At 37.4% G+C, this 25,142-nt stretch overlaps 1 protein-coding gene across 2 annotated transcripts in view; it reads right to left on the bottom strand.

The window, feature by feature from the left end:
* ino80 (INO80 complex ATPase subunit) overlaps positions 1-25,142 on the bottom strand; it is a 54,782-nt gene that overhangs the window by 24,252 nt on the left and 5,388 nt on the right. For both annotated transcript variants that reach the window (XM_028439664.1, XM_028439663.1), the window contains exons 7-27: positions 25,019-25,139; positions 23,831-24,036; positions 23,693-23,746; positions 23,402-23,605; positions 22,286-22,487; positions 21,736-21,803; positions 21,439-21,663; positions 19,573-19,653; positions 17,989-18,084; positions 17,232-17,291; positions 17,005-17,147; positions 15,833-15,917; positions 15,606-15,723; positions 15,364-15,449; positions 13,085-13,252; positions 12,007-12,140; positions 11,627-11,694; positions 10,104-10,197; positions 8,846-9,059; positions 5,228-5,368; positions 3,872-4,097 (exon numbers count right to left, since the gene is read on the bottom strand). In XM_028439664.1, the coding sequence (XP_028295465.1) occupies positions 3,872-4,097; positions 5,228-5,368; positions 8,846-9,059; positions 10,104-10,197; positions 11,627-11,694; positions 12,007-12,140; positions 13,085-13,252; positions 15,364-15,449; positions 15,606-15,723; positions 15,833-15,917; positions 17,005-17,147; positions 17,232-17,291; positions 17,989-18,084; positions 19,573-19,653; positions 21,439-21,663; positions 21,736-21,803; positions 22,286-22,487; positions 23,402-23,605; positions 23,693-23,746; positions 23,831-24,036; positions 25,019-25,139 (2,794 nt within the window). The remainder of the gene's footprint in view (positions 1-3,871; positions 4,098-5,227; positions 5,369-8,845; positions 9,060-10,103; positions 10,198-11,626; positions 11,695-12,006; positions 12,141-13,084; positions 13,253-15,363; positions 15,450-15,605; positions 15,724-15,832; positions 15,918-17,004; positions 17,148-17,231; positions 17,292-17,988; positions 18,085-19,572; positions 19,654-21,438; positions 21,664-21,735; positions 21,804-22,285; positions 22,488-23,401; positions 23,606-23,692; positions 23,747-23,830; positions 24,037-25,018; positions 25,140-25,142) is intronic.

The following is a 25,142-nucleotide window of genomic DNA, read 5'->3' on the forward strand; positions in this document are numbered from 1 at the left end:
AGACCAGACGGACTGAGAGGCAGTCCCTAAAATCCCAATAACAAGTGCAATACTTCTCCGTCATGGAGAGAAACAGAGGTGAGATTCGTCCTTAGCTGGATTGTTTGGAAAAATCAATGCTAATGAGCGTGGGAGAGTGTGTCTGTGTGTGTGTGGGGTGAGAGACACCTCAGGCCCCCCGTGTGAGCATTGCAACCGTTCCCCGACTCTACACAAACAAAACACACACACACACACACACACACACACACACACACACACACACACACACACACACACACACACACACACACACACACACACACACACACACACACACACACACACACACACACACACACACACACACACACACACACACACACACACACACACACACACACACACAGGCAAACCATCTATTAGTGTTATCTAACTGCAGCACTTGAACAATGAGCAGTAGCTAAACTTCCTCGCTTTGTCTGCCTCCGTGTAACTTCACAAGAGCTCTCAGACAGTTCTCACACAGACACACAAATACTTGTTTTGTTTCTCACTTTTCAACACAAACACTCTCACAAGCACACGTATACACACGGATGGGTAATAGTATGAGAAACTAGAATCGTAGCAGCAAAACATGACTATGTTATCAAGCAGTTAACTTGGTGAAAGCTGAAAGGGATTGAGTAGCATTGTTGAGAGCCTAAAGATCAAAGTTATAATTCCATCAAGTTCATTTTGTCTTCTTTTTTTTTTTTTTTAAATAATATGTTAAGGTTTCATTTATTCAGACAACTTTTTTCACAAAACTTACTTTGATGTCGTGACATGTTTGTTCTGGGCGTGGCCAACTTGAGAGTTCTCCCAGGCTGGCCAAGCCCCGTCACCTAATGCTCTCTTGAGAAGAGAGTCCCAGCAGGTGTCTCTTAAAGACACATCAAAGCGATCAGTAGATGCCTCTGAGGAAAACTGAGAGTTGGCAGTCGGAACATGTCAGGAGATCAAAGTACATTTCCTGAAAAAAGTTGTCTGAATAAATGAAACCATAACATACTAAATCAAAAGTTTCTGTATCAACCCTCAGGGACTAAATCTTACAAAATAACATGTAAAAACTTCACAGCATATACAAATATATTTGGATTTTTTTAAAACATGTATCATTCTGAGTAAACATCGAACTGTCAAAATATCTTGAAATTTAACTTGGGAACACATTGTTGTAGCCAAAAAATGCTTTGGATTCTTACTTAAACCCTACTCATGGTTGAAACATTCAGTTTTTTAAGTGTTTCTTTGTGCAGTCGATTAAAGTCTACATCAGAATGTATCACAGGCTTATAAGACACTGACACTTGTATTTGTTTTCTAAGTCACGAACCATACGGAGCATAACTCTGTGACACAGACAGTTTATCACACAGTGAGAACGGACACGTCTGTAGAAAAAAAAGGTAATGGCCCCTGTCACCTCCGACATCCGTCTGCCATCTGAACCCTGGCAGCCACACCCGCTGGACTCCACTCCAGCTGGCCTTTCACTCAACTAACCAAGCTTGTCTGATAAAGCACTGGTGAGACCCAAGTGGGGGGGGGGTGTGTAATCAAACATGCACACCTTGGAGGAAGCTGGAGGTCTGGATTTATGTGAACCTCTGCACAAGTCCTCTATCTCAGCATTCCCCTTAGATTAAGGCCAACCGCTTTGGCAGCCCGACAGGTAGAGACAGCAGGGAGTGATATTTCTGCTGACCCTGAACCTCTTGAGTTTTCCTCCCACAGGCTTCGTGTTTCTAACCAACTGGTTGATACATCGGTTAAAAGGTGCCAAGACCCAAAGTATTTTTAAACAAATATGTGACAGATAAAGAAACTGCAGCTGCAACTCAATGTAGGGCTGCACAATTAATCAAATTCTTTTTCTTTTTTTTTTAAAGGATTTTTTTGGCTCTAGTGGCCTTTATATGACAGTTGCTTGACAGGAAGGGGGTGAGAGAGAGCAGGGAATGACACGCAGGAAAGGGTCCCAGGCCGGGAATCGAGCCTGGACCCGCTGCAGGTGAGGAACTACAGCCTCCGTACATGGGGCGGGCGCTCAACCCACTGAGCTACACACCGCCCCTCAATTAATCAAATTCTAATCGTATTCACGATTTTGGTTATCACGATTAGATTAACCTGATCAAAGGCAATATTTACATTTAAAATGTGGGCTCTGCTATGGGATAAGCAAATATCATGATTAATTTGGGGGAGACAAAAGACCCAGAGTCAAATTCAAAACACTTCAACTTGGGGAGGGGGGTCTTGCATTGCCCAATTAAGAGAATACTTTTATGCTGCCCATTTGAAATACATGGTATGTTGGTGTTCTTTAGAATATTATGCTAAATGGAAGAAAATAGAGCTCACCCAGAGCAGAAATCTACCTCAGACCAGGCTAGGAGACAAGTTCTACAGACACAAGGAAGACGACAACTTTACCGTTTCTGAAACACTAAAAACCTGGACGGATATAGTGAGAAAATATAAATGTGAAGGTTATTGCTATGGCCTTTGCAGACAACTCTTTTCATACCAGGACAAGCTGACAAAACAGGAGGTATTAGAGGTATTACAGCCAGACGCACACTGACAGAAGGGAACATTTTTAAGTCTTTTGAAAAGGTTAAAAACTCATTTAAACCAGAAAATAAAGAGTTGTTTCGTTACTTACAACTAAGATACTTTTTTGATACACGGGTAAAAACAGGTATATTATCTGAAAGCAACGTTCTGGTTAAAATGATGGATACCTATGAGAAAATGCCTTTCATAGCTGTGTCTAAACTGTGCGCATGTCTACAGAAATGTAATGGTGATACCTCACTGTATATAAAATCAAAATGTGAACACAGACCGAAAGCTCTAAACGCTGGAGAGAGTTCGGCCGGAAAAATCTGACACGCTTCTTTGTCACGCCGCAAATTAAAAGCAAACAAAAAATGTTGGAGACAATGTGGAAACTATAATGCCAATCACAGTCAAATTTTCTGGTCATGCACCAAACTACAACCCTTTTGGAATGATCCCAGAAGGAGTTATTATGAAAGAAGACAGGTACATGTCCTCTTCAAAATAATGATTGTTGGCTATAAGAAGGCTATTACTAGGAACTGGTTAAAACGTGATGTTCCAAAAACAGCCCACTGGATGGTCATTATGGAGGAGATCTATGCAATGGAGAAAATTACATTTCATCTGCGAATCAAAGCAGGTGACTTTGCACAAAAACGGAGGAAATGGACATTATTCAAAAGCAAAGACAATGCTTACTCAACTGACTGAGAATTTGTATGCTCCCTTTTGTATGACTATTTATTTTCTCTGTTCCTGCTGTTTCCATACAAACAAAACTACATAAACAGTTTAAAGTGGGCTCTGCTGCATATCAAATCAGGCACTTTCTCAACCATTAGTCAGCGGCAGCTTTGAGTAATTAGGTGGATTGATGAGAGCTGTGAGCTATAAATGTTTCCAATTAGTAGCAATCTGTAAAAGCACTCTGTAATCGGGTATTTATTGAGTTAACCCGTGGCACATTTTAAATTATTGGGGTCATTTCTTTTTTGAAGTACATTTTTAATAAATAAAAAAATTGTAAAAATGAAAAATAAAAAAAATGTAACACTTAATTTTGCACTGTAAACTGTTCATATATATATACTTTTTTTTAAGTAGTGCAAAAGAAATACAGATTTTTCCCTAACAAGATAAATAATTGTGATTATAATCGTGATTACAATATTGATTCAAAATAATCGTGATTATAATATTGGCCATAATCGTGCAGCACTAACTTGATGCAAACAAAAGCATTCACACGCGCACACACACGGACAGCCCTTACCAGGTATTCGTATGAAGGACCATCCATGGCGAGGGTAAAGTGGCCACACTCCCCCAGGGCATTGTGGGAGGAAAGTGTTGGCTCTTGCCCACCAATCCAGAGCGAGATCAGGCGAGCCGTACAAAAAGCACTGTTTGAAGGTCGAGCCCCCTCCGCTGCGGGTCACCTGCCACTCATACTCGCTGCTGCGGTCGTCACAATAACACTCCATGGGAACTACGGTTACCTAGGAAACCAACAATATGGTGTAATAGTGAGACTCAATTAACACGGCTTTATCTTTTGCATTAATAAAACTTTAAAGTCCAAATAGGTTACAACAACTTATTAATAACTTTAGCCAGGGTTTGGGTCAATTACAATTATGTTTTCAGTTGTCCATGTTCAATTGCAACTCAATTACGATTACAGTGACCAGCATTTTTTCCAATTAAAATTAAAACCATTTACATTTCATTATTTTTCTTCTTTAAATGTCAATTACAATTACATTCTCAATTAGTCTAGTTCAATTGCAAGTAATCGCAATTACCGAGCCTTTAATAAATAACCCACATAAAACTTAACCTTCCTCTTGTGTTAGCTTCATGTTAGCATTTGTTATGATAACGGGTTGGTTTTGTCCCATGTATTAAAGCAGCTGTAAAATACACAAAAAATATTATCTATCATCCAATTTGTAATTTTATTTCTTGGTTACCTTGTTAGGCTTCATAATCAATGAAAATATTGGTTCTAATATTTTTGGTGTGGGCGTCTGAGCCTTTTTTCTGTCAGTATACCCCTCAATGTAAATTTTTCAAAATGGTAAAATGAGATAAAACTGACAAGTAAACTTGAAATAAAACATGTTTTAATAATTGTTAACCACGTACTGTATGTGTAAACCATAAAACTGTAACATGGTTGCCCAGTTTTGCGTTTAATCAAATTGTAAATGACAGTTTTTTATAGAATTTTAATGCAATTACAATTACGTAAAATATCTGAACTCAATTACAATCAACAGCAACATATTTTTTCAAATACGATTAAAATTCTAATTATGTCATATTTTACCAGTAATTAATTACCTATTACGTGATCACAATTATAACTGACCCCAACCCTGACTTTAGCAAACAGGCTGTGAACACCCCCCACACACCAACCCTACAAAACCTCAAACACACTTCACAGATAAGGCATTTGCATTGTTGGAAGCCCACAAAACCAACCATCACAGCGCTTCCTTTTCCCACTTCCACGGCCACCCAAATGTTTGAATGAATGCCTGGCAGGGGCTAAACACACAATAGCTACTGTCCTCACAAACCTATGCGACACATGGAACGAGACACTTTCTTCTGCACATACCCTGGGTGTGGCAGCAAGCAGGAACTTGGGGGGCAGCGTTGGTTGGCAGGGCCGAAAATCAGAGGTGGCAGAGTTTTTACAGTGGATCTTTACATCTGCGTGTCCAATGAGGCCGGGCCTGGAAGCTGTAAACACCATATCCTAAAAAAAAAAACACATGGTAGAAGCACTGAAAATGACAAAAATATTGCAATTGATCAACAGATGCTTGCACAGCATTAGCACTGCTTTCTCAAAGCTAGAAAGTCACCGTTTTGCGTGCCAATGGTCACCCAACATTCTTTTTTTTTTTTTTTGCTGAGTTGGTATGTTCTTTCTCGGCGTTGAGGTTCCCTCCCACAGACCAAAAACATATATCTTAGCCCTGCGAATTAACTGTAGGCGTTAAGCTGTCTATATCTGTAAAATACCATCTCTGTGAGTTAACCCTGTGATGGATGAGAGTGTAGCCTGAGTTACCAAGTATAAGGTCCAGTGTCCCATGAGGTTTAGGAGATATAGGATAAATGGTCAGAATGTGGATGTAACAAACTTTACTCGCCAAATTTGTGTCAAAACATTTAGGCCAGGGGTCCACAAGTATACACACAAAATAACAAAAGAAATACACAAAATGTAATTTTGTAAGAAAAACCAACAGAAATACACAAAAAAAAACACAACAGAGAAGTATACAGAACAACAACAAATATACACAGAATGAGAACAGAAATACACAAAATGACAATTAACTATGCAAAACGGCAACAGAAATACACAATGACTCGAAAAACACACTAAAGCACAACAAGCACACACAAAATGAGAAAACAACAACAAAAATACGCACGATTCCAGAGAATACACAAAAGACAACTTAAAATAATCCAAATTACTCCAAAAACACACAAAATGACTACAAAAATAAAACAATTATATACAAACAACAACAAATATACACAAAATGAGAACAGAAAAACACAAAATGACAATAAATTACACAAAAACATGTGAAATGAGAACTAACATACAAAACAACAACAAAATACGGACAATGACTTTAAAAATACAGAAAACGACGACAAAAACACACAAAAACCCTTTTTTCTTTCCTGTATTAATGCCAATTGGTCATTATTTTGTAATATGGCTTTGGATCAGACCATTACCACATTCTTGGGGCCCCCACTGTGATAAAAGTTGCTCATCTCCATATAGATATAGAGGATGAGCGATTGTAGTTAGACACTGCCACCTATTGGCAGAAAAGGTTGTTGTTGTTATTATGTTTTGTTTTTGGGAGGGGGTCCAATCAGGGTGCGTCATACCTTGGAGGGCTTAATTTATATGTTTTGTACTGTAATACTCGTGAATGTGTAATTACCAACTCTGCAGATGTACTGGTAAACAACCAAAGCTGGTAAATGTTGACTTTCTAAGACAGAACTGGGAGCATTGGGATGGCACCATCCCAGACATTACATTAGTTTCTAAACAATGCATGAATGAACAAGTGCATATATGTACAAATATAAAGAGATGGTACTTCCAGGCATAGGAAATAACCCACATGTACTGTTGCTGTAATGTCTTTACATTATATTACTTTACAATGAGGAATCAACAGTCTAATGCAGTTAGCCTAAGGGTTATTGTTAACACTTGCACACGTGCTGAGTTGCCTGTTTCAACAGGAACAGCGGGACAACTGAAAGAAATACTGGCAGTTTATTTTAAGACCGGATCGAAAAACGAGACAAGGCAAGCACAGAATATTACACAGTCAGCTTCAGAAAGAAAGATGAGAAGCTGAGAAAAGTTAGCAGAAACTGCAGGAGACACTCTCTCTACAAGCCAAGTGGGATTGTCATGTCAGCGGGTTAGCGTGCACACACAGCGTTAGCTCTCCAGGTGTCTGCAGGGCCTCTGCTTTTCTCTCAGATCTGAACCTGCTTTTTCATCTTTTCCTGCCGGTTCTTTTGGCTTCTCGTAGGGGGGAATATAAGATGCAAGGCAGCTGCCCAACTCAGACTGTGCAGTGAAGCACGAAGAGGAACAACAAGATGGAATTACTCTGACAGCCTTTCCTGAAGTATTTTCCACTCTTGGCACGTTAGAATCGGTGAAAGGTGGTCATGTGATAGGGGGCTCTCACTGGAGCCGTTTGCTGAGTGAAATACTCAAACACACCTGTATGAGTGACTCTAAACAAACAGTCTATACAGAACTCTCATTCGTCAAGCACCATCAGGGTTGGGGTCAATTATAATCATGATCACGTAATTGTAATCATAATTGAAAAAATATGTTGCTATTGTAATCATAATTGAATTGTAATTGAGTTCAGATAATTGACTTTGTAACTGTAATTGGCATTCACAATGTAATCAAATATAAAACTGTGGAACCACATTACAGTTCTATGGCTTACACATAGGCCTACGTACTTAACAAATATTAAAATATGTTTCATATCAAGTTTGCCTGTTAGGATAATTTTACTATTTTTCAAAAATTGAAACCGAGGGGTATACTGACGGAAAAAAGACTCAGATGCCCACACTAAAAATATTAATAGCAATATTTCCATTGATTAGGAAGCCTAACAAGGTAACCAAGAGATGAAAAACAAATTAGATGATAAAAAATATTTGTTTGTGTATTTTACAGCTGATACCCATTATCATAAGAGATGCTAACAGAAAGCTAACACAAGAGAAAGGTTAAATTTTATGGGGTTATTTATTAAAAGCTCAGTAAATTGAACTTTAGTAATTGAGAATGTAATTGTAATTGACTATCAGGGGGAAAATACTAATAATTGTAATTTCATTTGTAATTGTAATTGGAAAAAATGCCAGTCACCATCATACTGTATATACAGTATTAGCCTCACACCAACATGTGGTGGTAAAACATTATCAGGCCTTATGCAAAACGACAACCAAAAGAATCTAAATTTCTCCTAAAACACACAAGATGACTACAACAAAAGTGCAAACAACTTTAAAGCTAAAGTGCATTGAGGAGTGGGTTAATTTAATAAGTTTGTGCAATGAAATGGTTTTTTCAATAAAAAACAAGATTAAAAAAAATGGATTTGGATTTTTTTAAGATGGATTCGATAATCGCGAGGTGAAATATCACGATATTCTTACACCCTTAGTTGGAGCAGAAAGAAAGATTAAAAAAACAACTCATTTATGGAAAGTAGAATTAGGCACCCCAGTGTTAGTACCGTACATTACAATTCCCATGGAACACTGTATTTGCAGGATTAGATTTGAGATAAAATCATGAAGTTATTAGTTATCATTGCTTTCACTAAAAATGTCCTTTCTCTGTGTATTAGATATGTGCAATAGAGGAAACAGACAGTTGAGGTTGGGGGGGGGGTCATCATTATTGAATGACAGAGCTGCAGAGGGATTAAGTTCTCTGCTCTCCCTGAGGATGTAGAGGAAACTCAGGGCGGAGAGCACGATGTGTGGTCAAACACCGACTGAAGCTCTGGGGAGGGATTTTGCAACCTCTACAGCACATGCTTCCCTCCCTGCTGATGTTTCATCTGTCACACATCAGTGTGCGTTACAAATGGTTTCCCAGCATGTGCACTGCGCACGTCTGGATGTTTCCTACCTGCAGGATGGGACTGGTGCGCCTGTTGGGGAAGGCGGTGGGACGGTTCAGCCACAGAATCAGGTCTTTGCGAGACAGACACTTAATCCTTGATTGTAATTTCCCTCCGTCGTCCTCCTCCGTCGTGTCTACTTGAACCTCTTTGTCAAGGTCGAACAACCGCTGATGGTGGAGCCGGTACGCAGCTTTTAGGGACAGAAAAAGGGCTAACCATCTGTGACACGGGGAGAAAAAAAATTAAAATTCATCAGATCTTCAGCAACAATTCCTAGTTTACTATTTATTGCACTTTGATGCTGCCATATATGACGTACTGTGTAAAACTCTGGAGAACCGCTCTTAAAACCATAATAACTTATATTGTTTTATTGCAAAAAATGGCCATAGGATTAACAAGAAGACAGTCATCGACATCCCCCGTCAGATTGGTTGTCATTATAACTCACAACCTTTTCCTAAATCTAAGACCTTAGATGTATACATAAGAAAATATTATCACATCAGAATATAAAATTACTAACTACCTTAAAACGGTTTCTAAAAAAAGCTGTCCCCTTTGAAGATACCTCGAACAGAGTAAAAAATCGGAACAAGGGCAATAACTCGGGAAAAAATAATTGTAAGCTTCTCATTTTTGAACTCCATTAAGGTATTGATGCCCTGAAGCCACGAATGGACGCATGGAGCTCAAACCTATATCCCCCTTCCAAACTTTGTGGCAGGGGATAATAAACAAAGCAGGATATTAAGACCACACACATCCATTATTTGTTAAATCAAAAGTTATGAAATTTAAATATATTGTTTATTATAAAATAACACAAATAATGTTCAAAGCAAAAATAAATGTTCTTCCCGAAGGCTTTCAAAAATATTTCTCACCACAGACCAGCAAACACAGCCTAAGTGATGAATTTATGTTTATTTTACCAAAAACAAGATTAGAAGTTAAACGAAGATCTCTGTCTGTTCTTGGCGTTAATTTGTAGAATAATCTTGATAAAGGAATGAAAATGAGTGACACACTATTTAATTTCAAAAAGAAAATGTAACAATATATTTTAGAGAATTATGTGAAGCAGTAGAAATATGTTTGTTCTTTGTTAAAGTTTCAGTTTTGTTATATATTCTAACTTGTGATGTTTGAATAATTTTTTTGTTTGACTGAAACAAACAAATAACTGAATCACTGAATAACCTTGTCTAAACAGGAAGAAAACTTTGGAAAAAAATCTGACAATGACAACTCGACACCCACCTAACTAAAGTGCCTCGCAGCATAAGGTTGGACATCTCAGCTGGTGATACATCTACGAAACGCAAAAAGGAGAAACAGCTTCCTTTGTCATCACCTAGAAGAGTAAGAAAACAGAAAACAATATTTTAATTTGGAAAAACATAAAAAGTCCACATTTAGAACACAGACTCATTGAAAAAGTAAGATGTATGCAAGTAGCACCAACATAAACCAGTTTAAAAAGCTTTTTAAGACATATCATTAGTAAGTATAAGAAAGAAGAGCAACAATTCTACCTAGGACAGCAATAATATACATGTACTGTATATAATGGTATAAAATATATTAATATGCAATAAACATAATAAAAGGTATATATTGTGATAGAGAATGTTATTAGTTTATAAATTGCCACACAAACGTTAATTGATGAAATTTGTGTATGTATTTATATGTGTATGTACGTACACATATGTTTGATGTGCATGTATAAACTGTATATATAAAACTTGTGCAGAATATATATCGAATGTATATTGTAAAAATAGTAATATAAAAGTATATGTTTCTGTGTGAAATTATCTAGAGAACCTTGTTTTGTTGTGCTGGGGTAGGTATGTATAAGCTTTGCTTCAACCCACAACCTTTCGGCTGAAGAATTAGACAATTGAGGGGCGGATTCACTAAGATCTGAAATAAAGTTTGATAATTCAGTTGCTTCCATAAATCCTTTAGTGACGCAGTTTCCTCAGCTGCTGTGCGGAATTCACTAAGATTGCAGCAATGATTAGTGCACGTGCAGAACTGGTGCAGACCACCCTTAATTAAATGAGCATTTTGAACGTGTTGCGTTGGACATGGAGGGTGAGCATGAGTGCGCGGAAGCGAAAATAAAAATGTGAAGCAGCAGAATTGGAGGTGTTAGTAGAGGAAACAAATAAAAAAGATAGATAGATAGATAGATAGATAGATAGATAGATAGATAGATAGATAGATAGATAGGCGGAGGAGAGATGAAGCATGTCCAGCTTTTTTCTTCTCTCTCTCTCTCTCTCTCTCTCTCTCTCTCTCACACACATGCACGCACACACACACAACTGGAGCCTTTTTTAATCTCCGCTATGTTTTCTGTCCACATTTACTGCAGCGAGGATCTGTGTGTGTGTGTTTTCAGTTGTACTATTTTCTGGGACAAAGACTATCACCGCAAACAGTTCCAGGTTTCATGAATCGCATTGCTCCCCCTGCATAAATTTATTTGCTTTTCCTCCTCCCATATTTTTTCTCCCCCTGGGAGATCCGCCTACTATGCACATTTATTAGGGGGAAATGAATTGAGGGCACATTGGGAAGCACAGTGGCAGCACACTGATTCCTTGGGCTTTGTACTCCTTATTAGCGCGTGGAGTGACATTTGCTCACGTTTTAATACCACTAAACCTTTAGTGAATCCGCCCCTGAGTGTTGTTTGTTCTGTTTTTCTGAAGACTGCCGAAATAAATTAAAATTCAATGAGCTCAAGTAGTAGTATTACGTGTACTCACTTTTTTGGTGAAACAGAGACTGCTGGATGTGATCTGGGGAAAAGGGAGACAACAGCACCTGCAGGATTCTACGGCACACAGTAAAATCAACCTTGTTATTCCACAAATGCAAAGAACAACAAACCTATATTAATATGGAATATACATATATACAGTACATATATCTGATGTAGGAAAATGCACAAATCTTACATTTATAGTTCGTAATTTTCTCATATAAAATTGAGACCCAGCAAGTGTCCACAAGAACATAAACAAAAACATACATTCATTTATCTACTCAGTAGGTCCTATTAATAACTCAGAATAGCCAACTGTGAGTGGACGATATTATCAGGATTAAGCTCTCCTAAGTCACTGCATTATTTGGTGTAGCTTACTTGTTCTTGGCTTGATTGTGAGCATGGATGAGCCCATGGCGGTAGAGGAACTTAGACATGACGTAGGGGTTTAGCTTCATGTGGAAAGGAGACCGCGTGTCCTGACGTTCAAACAAGTCGGGATGGTTGCACACCTACAAACAAACACAGTAACACACCACTATAAATAACAAACCAATGGAACCCACGCTTACCGGTATTATCATCACTCACACGTCTATCTAAAAGCTTGGTATACATTTTGTTGTTTATTATATTTGGAAACTTTTGAGCATTCTAGAAAATGCAATGTCTCGTACACACTTGTTGCAACAATTACACAAGTGGTTTTTTAGAACTAAATCAGAACACCTTTGTCCTTGTGAAATTGTGCATAACGTACATAACTCGTTATATGGCCTTTGTGGTGTTTACGCGATTATAACACAAGCCTAGTTTTAGACATGTACATGTCTATAATATACCCTTTTAAAGTGTTAACCTTTATTTGTTTTCACAAATTATAAAGGACATTCAGATATGTATGTGTGAGTGTTAATCAGGTTTGCTGAAGTCAGCATCACCTGTGAACATTTTTAAATCCAAGTTAAAGGCACTTTTTTTTAATCATATTATAGTTGACTTAATGTTTTTACTGCTGATTTTAATGTATTTCTTGCTGATTTGAATGCTCATTGATTATTAAACTGTTTAATTCTCTCTGTTGCACTGTTTAATCATGTAAAGCACAATGAATTGCCTTGTGTATGAAATGCACTATACAAATAAATGTGCCTTGCTTTGCTTTCCTCTTCTAATGAAAACCGTTTGAGCACTGTACACAGTGGGAAGGTGGGTTTTACATTTTGATTATAGATTTCATTACATAAAGGTATAAAAATAAAAGATCCTATATATAACTGTGTCTGTTTGGCTTGAATCTTTGTACTTGAATGTTGTTGGAAGGGGCATCTGCAATTTTGTTGTACTCTGTGCATTGACAATAAAATGATTCTATTCTATTCTATTGTGGCGACAATAAGAAAACCAAACCAATAAATGAATATATAAATCAGTGGACTTTGACTATGGCTCTCACCTTCCTGAATTGCATGACCAGGTTCATGAGTGAGGAGGTGGTGCTGTGGGCCTGTTGGGATGAACCCATAGACGACTGCAGCAGATCCTCGATGGAGATCTTGTTCCTCAGAGCCTGGTAGAGCAACCTCTGTCTGGACGTCAGCTGACAGTACGTCAGGATTTCAATCTGAGGAATGAAAGGAGGGTCAAATGTCAAGAATAAGTAGTTGATCATTAATGAAAATTATGACGTAAATATAACTATAATTGCATTTGGGGAAAAACAGTTGCTTTTGTAATTGTAATTGAATGGTAATTGAGTTATAATAATTGACTTCGTAATTGTAATTGGCATGGAAATTCTACTAAACCAGCCATTTTTATACGTTTTCTACCATTCAATTTAAATAAACGCAAACCTGAAGAACCATGTTACAGTTCTAGGGTTTATACATACCTAGCTAACAATCATTAAAATGTGTTTTAAATCAAGTTTTCCCACTACCTGTCAGTTCTTTTCAGGATCATTTTACCACAAAAAAAATAAAATGTAACTAAGGGGTATACAGACAGAACAAAGGCTCAGACGCCAACACCATAAATATTAAAACCTATATTTTCATGGATAAGAAAGCCTAACAAAAAAACCAAGAAATAAAAAAACACTAATTATGTGAACAGAAAGCTAATAAAAGAGGAAGTTTACATTTTTTGGGGTTATTTATTTCATAAATAATGGGGAAAATAATAATTGTAAAAAAAAATGCTGGTCACCGTAATTGTAATTGAGATGTAATTGCGCATTGAATGAATGAAGGTGTAATTTTAATTGAAAAATATAATTGACCCCAACTCTGGCTCTTATCAACACAGTGTGGATTTAAACCACATCACTATCGGATTTCTCATGTTGAGAAAATGTTCTGAAAAGCCTATATTCCATTTAAAGTTTACTAATATGAACGCACATGCCTCTATTAGAACACACTGTGTTTTTATATGAAGCAGCCTGAGAAACCAATGAGAGGGCAAGGAGTTCAGGAAGTGGGTTGGTGGCACGTGATGTGGCTGCAGAGGGAAAGTGAAATAGACAGATGTGGGGGAGTGGTGAACTCTGCCATGCCTCCGTCTGTGTCTACCAACACTCCCACAGACGATCTGTGTGTCTCTCTGTGTGTGTGTGTGTGTGTGTGTGTGTGTGTGTGTGTGTGTGTGAGACACCAGTGACAGCAGGAGACCCTGACTCCAGCATCTGTCAGGAGGATCTGCCAGCACAGGCATTACTCACACACTTATTATCGCACTTAGTGTGTCAGTGAACAGGCAGAGACGGGCCTGTTTAACGGGGTGGACGGGGGGATCAAACCAGAATGAATTATTGTTGAATTAAGTATTTATTTGCCTAAATATCTGAAATGTTTATTATAAAACATCCATACAACATTGTTTAATTACTGTCATAAATGTTATTGATTAAAAAAATAAATAAATTAAAAGACGAAAAAGAAAAATCTGTCCTCAAGTGGGGTTTTGGAAATTCTAACACAAATAACGAAATAGTCAAAATATTACACAAAATTCTTTAATTATTATAGTTAAAGTGGAAGTAAACCCCCAGGTTTTTGTTGACCTGTCACTCAGGGGAATTTGAAAAAAAAAAATGCCTTGATTATGGGTGTTGCGACTGGAGTGGTTAAGACACACCCAGTCAAAGCAGCCCCGTCCCCAGAGAGCTGCACAGTCCCCCTTGGAGCTGTTACTCCTCCCCTCTTTTATAGGAGGGGCGGGGCCAACGTCACTGATTTAATCCCAGCCAATAGCTAAATGAAACAGATATAGCCTGTGTTCAACCCATAGAGGGCATTCAATCTGTCATTTTACAACTAAAAATGCTAAATTCAAACTAAGACTTGGATCAATAAATTACATTACTTCACACCTAATCATATATGTATTCAGCAGAAAAAAGGTTTTGGTTTTGGGGTGGATTAAACTTTAAGTGTCTTTATTTCAGTTTGTTTTTCTTGATGAGGAGATGCAGGTTCATTAAACCAAAACTCAGAGCTTTCGAAAGCAGAATTTACATGTTCTACCTGTATGTACAGAGGCTTTTTTATGGGTTCTCACAATTCCCCTACATAGTCCAAATTATACTTTCTAGGTTAACCACAACTTGTGTGTGTTAATCCAAAGATGGACTTAAATTGAAGACAATAGAAAAAAGTTTTACATACAACTTGTCTTTTGTCCTTACTTTATTTCTTTTATTACAATGTAAATGTAAAAAATGACGTCTACCTTGTCCGAGAGCTCATTTTCTACATCCTTCTTGATCCTGCGAAGCATGAAAGGCTTAAGGATCATGTGCAACCTGGACAGTTGATCTGGAAAACATACAATAAAGAAACATTGTTTTCTTAGGAATATACAGTATGCAACAATGGAAAGAATTCAACAAGTCAAAGTATGACTTTATACTAACACTCAGCAGTAATACATCACAAGGAAAGGAAGCGATAAAACATGGGTGTCGTACTCACTCTCGTCAATGGTGGACTTATTTTCAGCGTGGCTCTCGATGTCTTTGGAGAACCATTCGTTAAACTCTTCGTGGGAATCAAACAAAGTGGGCATGATAAAGTGCAGCAGGGCCCACAGCTGAGGACAGTGAAAACATACACATGTTGACAGCTCTGCATGACTGACTGACACACACACACACATGCAGACTCCCATGCTACCACACACACACACATGCATTGATCACCTCGGCCATAGTGTTCTGGATGGGCGTCCCGGTGAGCAGGAGCCTGTTTCTGCACTGGAACTGCAGCAGGATTTTCCACCGAACACTGAAAACAGGCAGAATGTGAGGCAGAAATCATACACAGGCTGTGTTCAAAAGTACAAAAACACACAGAACAACAACACGTTACAGAATAGCTCCAAAGACACACAAACTGTTAACAAAATTACACAAAATGGCAGGAAAACAGAAAACGACAACAAAAATACAAAAAAAAAGACAACAAAAATGCAGAAAATGACAGAAGAATACACACAATTAAAACAAGAACACAATAACAAAACACACCTAATGACCCCTAAAACACACAATATGACTAAAAACCGAGAAAACATCAAAACCAAAAACAAAAAAAGGACAAAACCCTTTTCCCCTGTGTTAATGCTGTGATTGGTCATTATTCTAAATGCTGACATGAATGTTGATCAAGTGGCCCTCGGATCAGATACAATCACATTTTTGTGGCCCCCGCTAAGACAGAGTTGCCCATCCCTGCATTAGATAGTATAGAAAGATTGAGTACACGATGAATACCCAGATGTACAGTATACGATGTCAGGGTATTTTCTAAGTATGCACGGTGGGCACACTAATCACACTAAACCACCCCATGATGCATTGCGAACAAAAGGTGAAATCGTCCTGGGACCAGCTTCCAGCTAAAAGTCAAAGATTCCATTTTCAAAATAAAAGCATCTATTTTTGTCTTCCATTAGTTTTTAACACTGAAGTCAACAGGAAGTTTTGTCAGTAGCACAATGGTGGGTCTCAGAAAATCTCCATGTCGGCATTAAATGTGTTTCCGCGGGCTTTATTGATCAACTGACCACATGATATTCTACTTGGTCACTTTCTCGCTTAAAATGTCTTCAGAACTTTCTTCAAAGGTGGTGAATCAACAGAAATATTGAGCTTCAGTGTGCTTCAGGTTTTTGTCGTTGTAGGTTTGAAATGCATCTTGGGAAACTTGGAAGTATACTTCAGTGGGAACGCTCATGATCGGTCATTGTCCTAATCATACTACAGTATATAGTAGGCAGTATATACGGTACTCATTGAGTGTGCAGTATGTAGTATGTTTGTATGCGATTTCAGTCACAGACTACCATGTGACCATGTGTTCCTTACTGTACCTGGTGCTGCTTTTCAGAGCCTGGGCCTCATCCAGGACCATGTACTGCCACTTAACCCGCTGGAAGTACTTCACATCTTGCACCACCAGTTGGTAACTGGTGATCACGACATGAAATGGTGCATTTTGGGTGTATAGTGTTTTCTGAAAGAGAAACAAGAATGGGGTTGTTTTTAAATACATTCATTTATTTATTTGTTATTAAAAGTGATAAATGATAATAGATACCTGGCTCCAAAATTTACGGATCACTTTACGATCGTGTGGGTTTCCCCAGTACGGTAGCACCTGTCATAGAGGACAGTAGAAACATTTTTACACTGAAAAATAAAATACCAAATAAAGCTTTTCTCCCAGAGCCTTTAACTGGTTGATTAATGTAAGGCAAGCAGAGCTCGGGGATGTTCTCAGAGGAAACATGTTGGATGTATCGTCATCACGCGTGAATCACATGTTGAATGAGATGAGAAAAGATTATGCACATTACCACGTCTCTCAACACATATTCTATTGTTTGCAGCCAGTCTTGCATTGACGGGTCAGGAAGCTTATCTCCAAATGGTGTAATGGGGTCTTTTCACACCTCATTAACAAAACCAACTCTATTTGATTGATTTTGAGAAGGCTGAGAAAAGTCTTGAGTGCAAAAAAAAATAATAAAAAAAATAATAAAAAAAAGACTAAAGAAACTATATTGTGTTGGTATGCGAGTGTGCTCTAGTGTAACTGACATACTAATGTGTTTGATAACTGATTGTGTTTGCCAGCTCAGTGCCCATCAAAGTCCATTAAAAGCTTTAGAAAATGCCATATTTTTTTTTTAACTTCAGATTATAAGTAATGTAGCAATGCTGCCCCCTGATGGAAAGTGTTACACGTGTTCCAAAGCAATACTACACATGACAACAGCCTTTTTCCAAACAAAAACAGAAGCGCGCGGGGACACTTTAAACGGCTCCATGATGAGCTGCACGGGAACTCTCACCTTAAATTTTGGCACAAAGCGGCTAAACTCCTGATGCCAGTTGTTGAGCGTGGACGCTGGAGAAATGATCAGGAATGGACCCCAGATGTTATCTCTCTGTGAAAGAACAAAAGACAGTGCTCTGGAACAGTTTTTCTCAATTTACTCTGAAAGTACCAATCACCTACGTCATGATCTTTTACAAGATGTGATTTCTCAATATAATGCATTTTATTCCGCCATATAATTGTATATATTATTTAACATTTTTTTCTAATTCTTTTTGGGATTGATGTATAAAGATTAACTTGGGTTAAGCAGTTTTGAGATGTCTCCAAGTTTGGACAGTAGAATCGGTCCAAATATTGTCAAGTCACTTGAAAGCCAGTGATTTAGCATTTTGAACAAAAGTATTGGGAAAAATGAACATTTCATGTGCTGATGATCATGTTTTCAGTTGTTCCTGAAAACTCTCTATCAGATGTCTGAGTCATTCTGCAGGAATTTGTGGCCATTCATTATGTAGAGTAGTGTTTCTTAAATGGGGGTACGTGATAAGCGATGGCACGTGGGGCACGCAATAGCACTACAGGGGGTACATGAGCGAGAGAGAGGAACATTAACAACTGAAAGCATTAAAATATGGGGTTTTATAATGTTATTCATACGCAATATTACCAGCAACTCACAAATGACAGCAAAAACACAGAATAAAATAATAAAAAGAACCGACAAACAACAACAAAATACAAAAAATGACAGCAAAGACATACTAAATGAGAAGAAAACACACAAGATTACTACAAAATACACAAAAATAACAGACAAACATACAAAATGACATAAGAAACAACAAAACGACACCATAAACACACACACTGAGATAGAATCATTTAAATAATACCAAAAACACACTAAGACGACAACAAAAAAACACACAAAATGAGTAAAAAATATACTGAATAATAAAAAGAACAGACAAACAACAACAAAATACCACAGAAAACACACAAAATGATGATAGAAATGATCTTGATAAGAACGTGAACTGAAAATACAAGAATCAGTGTTGGTCCCACATCAGGAGGGAGATGACCAGAAATGATAAAAACTATAGAAATACGGTAAATCTAATCGGGAGGTACTAAATACAGTTTTATTCCACTTCTTTACAAAATGAGATTCTTTAAAATGTGTGTTAAAGCTCATTCATTCCATCATTATACTCTATAGTTGTTTTTTCACAGAATTCTGGGCAAAACGTAGTAGCCGGACATAAGGGGGTACTTGGATTCAAAAGGTAAAAAAAGGAGGTACTTAAGCCTAAAAAGTTTTAGGAACACTGCTCTAGAAAAATACCTCTAAATCATTTCAACAGCCATTCTTCTCTTTTAGAAGTAAAACAACTTTATCCCTCCTCATGTGCTAACAAATCACTGTTTGTTGTAAATTGAATTATCTAAGTGGATTAGTCAGTGAAAATGAAAGCACTCGTAACAAAGTAGGCCATTTAATTATACACACAATGAAGGTAGTGGCTTAATGATATGCCAGGCAGAGATTGGGAAAAGTGAGGACAACTCGTAGCTCAATGCTTTCACTCACCTCTGCAAGGTGAGCCAACAACGCGATGCTCTGGACAGTTTTCCCCAAACCCATTTCATCTGCCAGGATTCCATTGATTCCCTGAGCAAATAGAAAGAGGCTGTTTTAGTTTTCTATTCAAGGGAAACAATCATTTCATTGGAATCAATATTAACAATATTTTCATTATCATCATCATCAACATCCTTTATTTCAGAATCAGGAGTCCATTGTAAAAACAGACATTAAATAATAATAATAATAATAATAATAATAATAATAATAATAATAATAAATAAGATCCATGTACACTTACAATTGCAATAATATGTCTGCTCAAAAGTAATGCTCAAAATAATTATATTTATTACTATAATACATTTTAATCATAAAAATAACAATTATATTAATAATATTCACTTGTGTCCTAAATAACAGCATACAGTTTTTATTATCCTGTTATTTAGACTGCATTGCTATTTATACAAATTGTGTTATTTGATTAACTTAAATTTTATTGCACTCATAACTTTATCCTGTTGTTGTATCTGTATTTTATTCTGTCTGTCAATTGTTACTATGAACTGTCCTGTTTTCTATCCTGTATTTCTTTTTTGAATTTGAATTTATTGATTATTTAAACAGACATGCGGTAAATGATCCAGATTTAGCCAAAAGAGGCTAGTTTTCATATGGTGTGCCTGACCAGATTTTAAAAGGCAACCTAGAATGTAAAAGGTATTAAAAACAGAGAGAATACAACATGACAAAAGGGAACAAGTATGACAAATAACAACAATTACTAGGGATGTAACGATTAATCGTAAGGCAGTTAAAAATCGATTCATAGGTATCACAATTCATATCGATTTTCTGAAAATTGAATTGCAGTACTTTTTTTAAATAGCATATATTTATCCTTCTCTGTTCAAATGCTGAGGCGGTGGGCGGAATCTGCGACTGCTTTTCTTTCTGGCCGCCCTCTACTCTTAAACATGTTCATAAATGATTCCTTACCCCTTTAGCACCGAAAGAATATCTGTAATATTACGTGAATATCTGTAAAAGTCACGTTTTTCTATTAGCTCTGTCTGCTAGCATAGCATCTCTTCTTCACTGCACAGAATAGCTGCATCCCAACCGAACACTAGGTTACCAGCGCCCTCTGCTGGTCCAAACAAATATCTGACGTAAATACAGTGCAGACCTTTTTTTTTTTTAAAGTCTAATTGTTAAGACACAAAATACATTTTCAGTTGCACTTTTAAAAAGAAAAAAAAAACTATTATGCAGTTTTGCATTGTTTACTACAGAACCAGAATTTAAATTAATAGGCTTCTTCTTCATTTGTGTTATTCCTTTATTTATTTCGTTCAAGATTTATTTTTAGTTAAATTGCATTGTTTTGAATAGTTTATCAAGGGATTCTTTTGACAATGAAAAATAAAAGGAAAATAGTACAGTATTTTCTAGTTTTTTCCCCCCAAAAAATAAAGGAATATTTTTCAATCATCATTTGTCTACAGTCCCATTTTGTAAAATAAATCGAGAGAATCGTATCGAGAACCCAGTATTGTGAATCGAATCATATTGGGAGTTGAGTGAATCGTTACATCCCTAATAATTACTGATAAAACAAAGCACCAAGCCAGGATTTTGTTATCTGCCCAGGGACTGCAGATGTAAATGAACTATTAGCTATTTGCTAACTCTATTTGCACAATGTCCCTGTTAAAGAAATGAAATGAAATTATTTTGGTGGATTTCACTTCTCTTATTCCATGGTCTACCTGTTCTACAGTCCCAAAACTCGTGATTTCCATTATTTTTTTCATAATAACAACATTAAAGTCACACCTATTTCTGATTCTTGAGACAGATACATACCTGTTCATAGAGGTTGGCCAACCAGTTCATGCCTTTCAGTTGATAACCCTTTAGTTTCCCGTTAAAGATGGTGGGCTGCGGAATGTCTTCTCCTGCGTGGATGGAAGGGTTTGAAAGACTGTAGCTTTCCCCGAAACCACAGCCGCTGATACTCAGAGGCAGCCCGGTGGCCGTGTTGAGAGACGCACTGCGACTGTCCTTGGCCTCGTCATCAAACATACGCGTCTGTGGGAGAGACCATTTCAATTATCCTCCATGTAGAGCTGTGTGTGTGTGTGTGAGTGTGTATCAACATACTCTCTCTTGATGAATCTGATAGGCCTCCCTGGCATTTCTCAAAGCCTGGGATTTATAATATTCACTATCTGCAATGACAAACATGTTTAATAAGAACAAAAAGACAGTCATCAACATCAACCGCCAGATTGGTTGTCATTATAACCCTCAACCTTTTCCTAAACGTCAGAACTTAGATGTTTACATGAGAAAATATTATCACATCAAAATCGAAAATTACTATCTTAAACAGTTTCTAAGAATAGCTGTCCCCTTTGAAGATAACTTGAACAGAGTCTAAAAAATGAAACAAGGGCAATAACTCCGTAAAAAAATAATTGCGCGCTTCTCCATCAAGGTATTGATACCCTGAAGCCACACAATGAATTTGGTTATTGTATCTTAAACAGTTACTGAGGAAAGCTGTCCGCTTTAACTGCGGCACGGACAGACGCACGGAGCTCAAACCAATATCCCCCCTTCCAATCTTAACATTTTGCCCATATCGCCCAGCCCTACATGAATAGTACTTTGTGTAAATAAACTGAAATCGATGACTTCATAATCTCACCATATTCCTCCTGTCCCATGTTGACCGTTACACCTCCTCCGATCTCTATCTGTCTTTGGGCTGCAGTGTCATCGAGCTTTCTCAGGATTTCCTCCTGAGCTGCGTCTTCTCCTGGTCCCACGCTGGCTTTGCCGCTCATAAAGTGAGCGTACAGCTCCGTCTGCGTGATCAGGAAGTTCAGTTTACGCTGCTGACGCTTGGCCTGCAACAGATGGAACGAAAACAATGAAATTAATGTAAAAACACAACTAAACTTTCTTTTAAACATCTCCCTTAATCAGGGGTTCTCAACCTTGGGGGCACGGCCCCATTTGGGGTCGCCAGATGCCTTTAAGAAACTAAGAATATTTTTTTAACAATTTGAGCAAATTTTTTGCTTATTTTTACCCTTTTTCTGCAACTACACTAAACTTGCCATATTTTAACTTGTTTTCTTTGCTCCTTTTAATGCATTTTTGCTACATTACACCAATTTATGTCACTTCTCCATCAAATTTCACTGCCTCTTATGCACATTTTTTCTAAATTTCAAGACATTTCCAGCACTTATAAACCCTTTCCATCACTTTTCCACCTAATGTTGCATATGTTGACCCATTATTGTCACTTATAACCTCTTTTCACCAGATTTCATGCTTATTTTTGCCAATTTACCCACATTCCCGATGTCATGCCCATTATTTGCCAGTTTAAATTAATGTTTCCTACTTTTCAAATGACATTACACCAACCCCCCCTCCCCAAATTTCTGACACTTTTAAAACAATATTGACACTTTGAATCCCACTCTCTTTTGGCCACTCTAATTTTCAACTTTTAACCAATTTCTGTGGTTTTTAAAATCCCATTCCACCACCATTTTTTGTCACTTTTAACCCATTTTATTTCTGATTAAAACAAGGATTTACATCTTTAAGATGACTATATACTATGACCCAAATAATAATAAACTCCCTGGATAACAGTGGATATTATTCAGATAAATACATAAATGTGGTTATCACAGATTCATAGAATAGATCATCATTTTGCTGATTTTATGAATGGACCCCAAAAAGATCTCCCCTTTATTCCACCTTATAGATGGTCCTAAATAACTGTTGCTCTGTCACCGACCTCTCTCATCTCCTCGTCTAGTTTGCGCTGCTCCAATGCTTCCTTCTCGGCCCTCTTCCTGTGCTCCTTCTCCACTTTATCATATTTCCTCCAGTAGAGCATCATCTCCTTAGTGAGGCGTCGGGCTCGGGGTAAAGTCTCCTTACAGTTCTTCTGAGCCTGGATGGCAGCACGCCGAACCTCTCGCATGCACTGATGTGCGAGCTGGAGGAAAACCAACGACAAGGTCAGTCGCTGTGTTAAAAAAAAAAAATTAAAAAAAAATCAGTTTTACTCAAGATCATCTCCTACCTTTTTAGCATTGGTCAATACCAGGTTCTTAGCAGATGTTTTCTGCTTGAAAGACTGTGGGAGATGAAAAGCAAAATAGTCAGTCAAATAAATCTAGATCAGTAAAAGTAATGAATTAGCTTTAATGTACACACTGACCTTGGGGATTTCCTTTTTGGCAATAGTTAACCAAACCTTGCGTCGTCGCGCATTCAGCTGCTCAACAGTGAGGTGCTTTTTCTTCACAACTGGCAGTGGTGCATCGTGGGAGAATTTTGCAAAGATCTTGGTGACATAGGGACGCTCCTCATCCAGAAACTCGCCCTCTAATCGTTTCTTTTTCTTCTTCACTTTTTTCAATTTGGCTACAGAAGAACAACATATTCAAATGCTTAATGTAAAAAAAAAATGAAATATCTTATGGCAGTGATTCTCAAACGTTTTTGGCTCAAGTTCCCCCTTTCTCTTATTTCTGAATCCAAGTATCCCCGTTTGTCCGACTACAAAATTTTGCTCAAAAACTATTTAAAAACAACTATAGAACATAGTGATGGAATAAACGAGTGAAAACACACATTTTAAATAATCTCATTTTGTAAATAAGAGGAAAGAAACAGTATTTAGTGCAGTGGTTCCCAACCTTTTTTGGATCGTGACCTCATTTTGATAAAGAATTTCTGACAAATTTCTGGAAGTTTTTGAACAGGTTTGAGCTCAGATATTTCAGTTCATTTTTGTTTTTTTTTACTGAATTTTAGTTTAACTAGATTTTAGTAGAAATACAGTTGTTTAACATTGTGTACCGTTTTTAATTTTATTCAAAAAGTACATTCATTTAAAAAATTTGAAAATCTATTTACATTTTTCAGAAATTTCAGGTGGCCCCACATGGGGTCCCAACTTTAAGGTTGAAAAACACTGATTTAGTGGCTCTTGAATAGATTTATTTCTATAGTTTTTTTTATCATTTCTGGTCCTCTTACGCCTGGGGTGGAACCAAGACTGACACTTTATTTGTTAATTTTCCTCTCAAGTACCCCCTGTAGTGATATCCCGTACCCCCATTTGAGAAACCCTGTCTTATGGCTTTAAAGTCTGGCATTAGTGCAGTGGTTCCCAACCTTTGTTGGGTTGTAACCCCATTTTGATTTCACAAATTTCTTGCGACCGCAGAGACATTTTTTCCCCCTAGAATGAGTTTTTGATAATAGCTGATATACTGCATTACGCCAGATTAGATATTTTATTTCAACTATATTTATTTATATGTTTTTAATCTTTTCTTTATCAATTACTAGACATCTCAGGCTCTCCATTAGTGAAAACCACCACGGTTTTATTTCTCACCTTTGAATTTCTTTTCATCTTTGATTTTCTTTTTCTTCGGGCCCAGTAGGTGACGCTGTTGCTCGTAAAACGGGTCGTGAGTAGACAGAAGGCCGGTGCTGTAGTACTGATATTGATGAAGCTA

Source organism: Gouania willdenowi, chromosome 24 (genome assembly GCF_900634775.1).
Source record: "Gouania willdenowi chromosome 24, fGouWil2.1, whole genome shotgun sequence".
Taxonomy (NCBI): Eukaryota; Metazoa; Chordata; class Actinopteri; order Blenniiformes; family Gobiesocidae; genus Gouania; species Gouania willdenowi.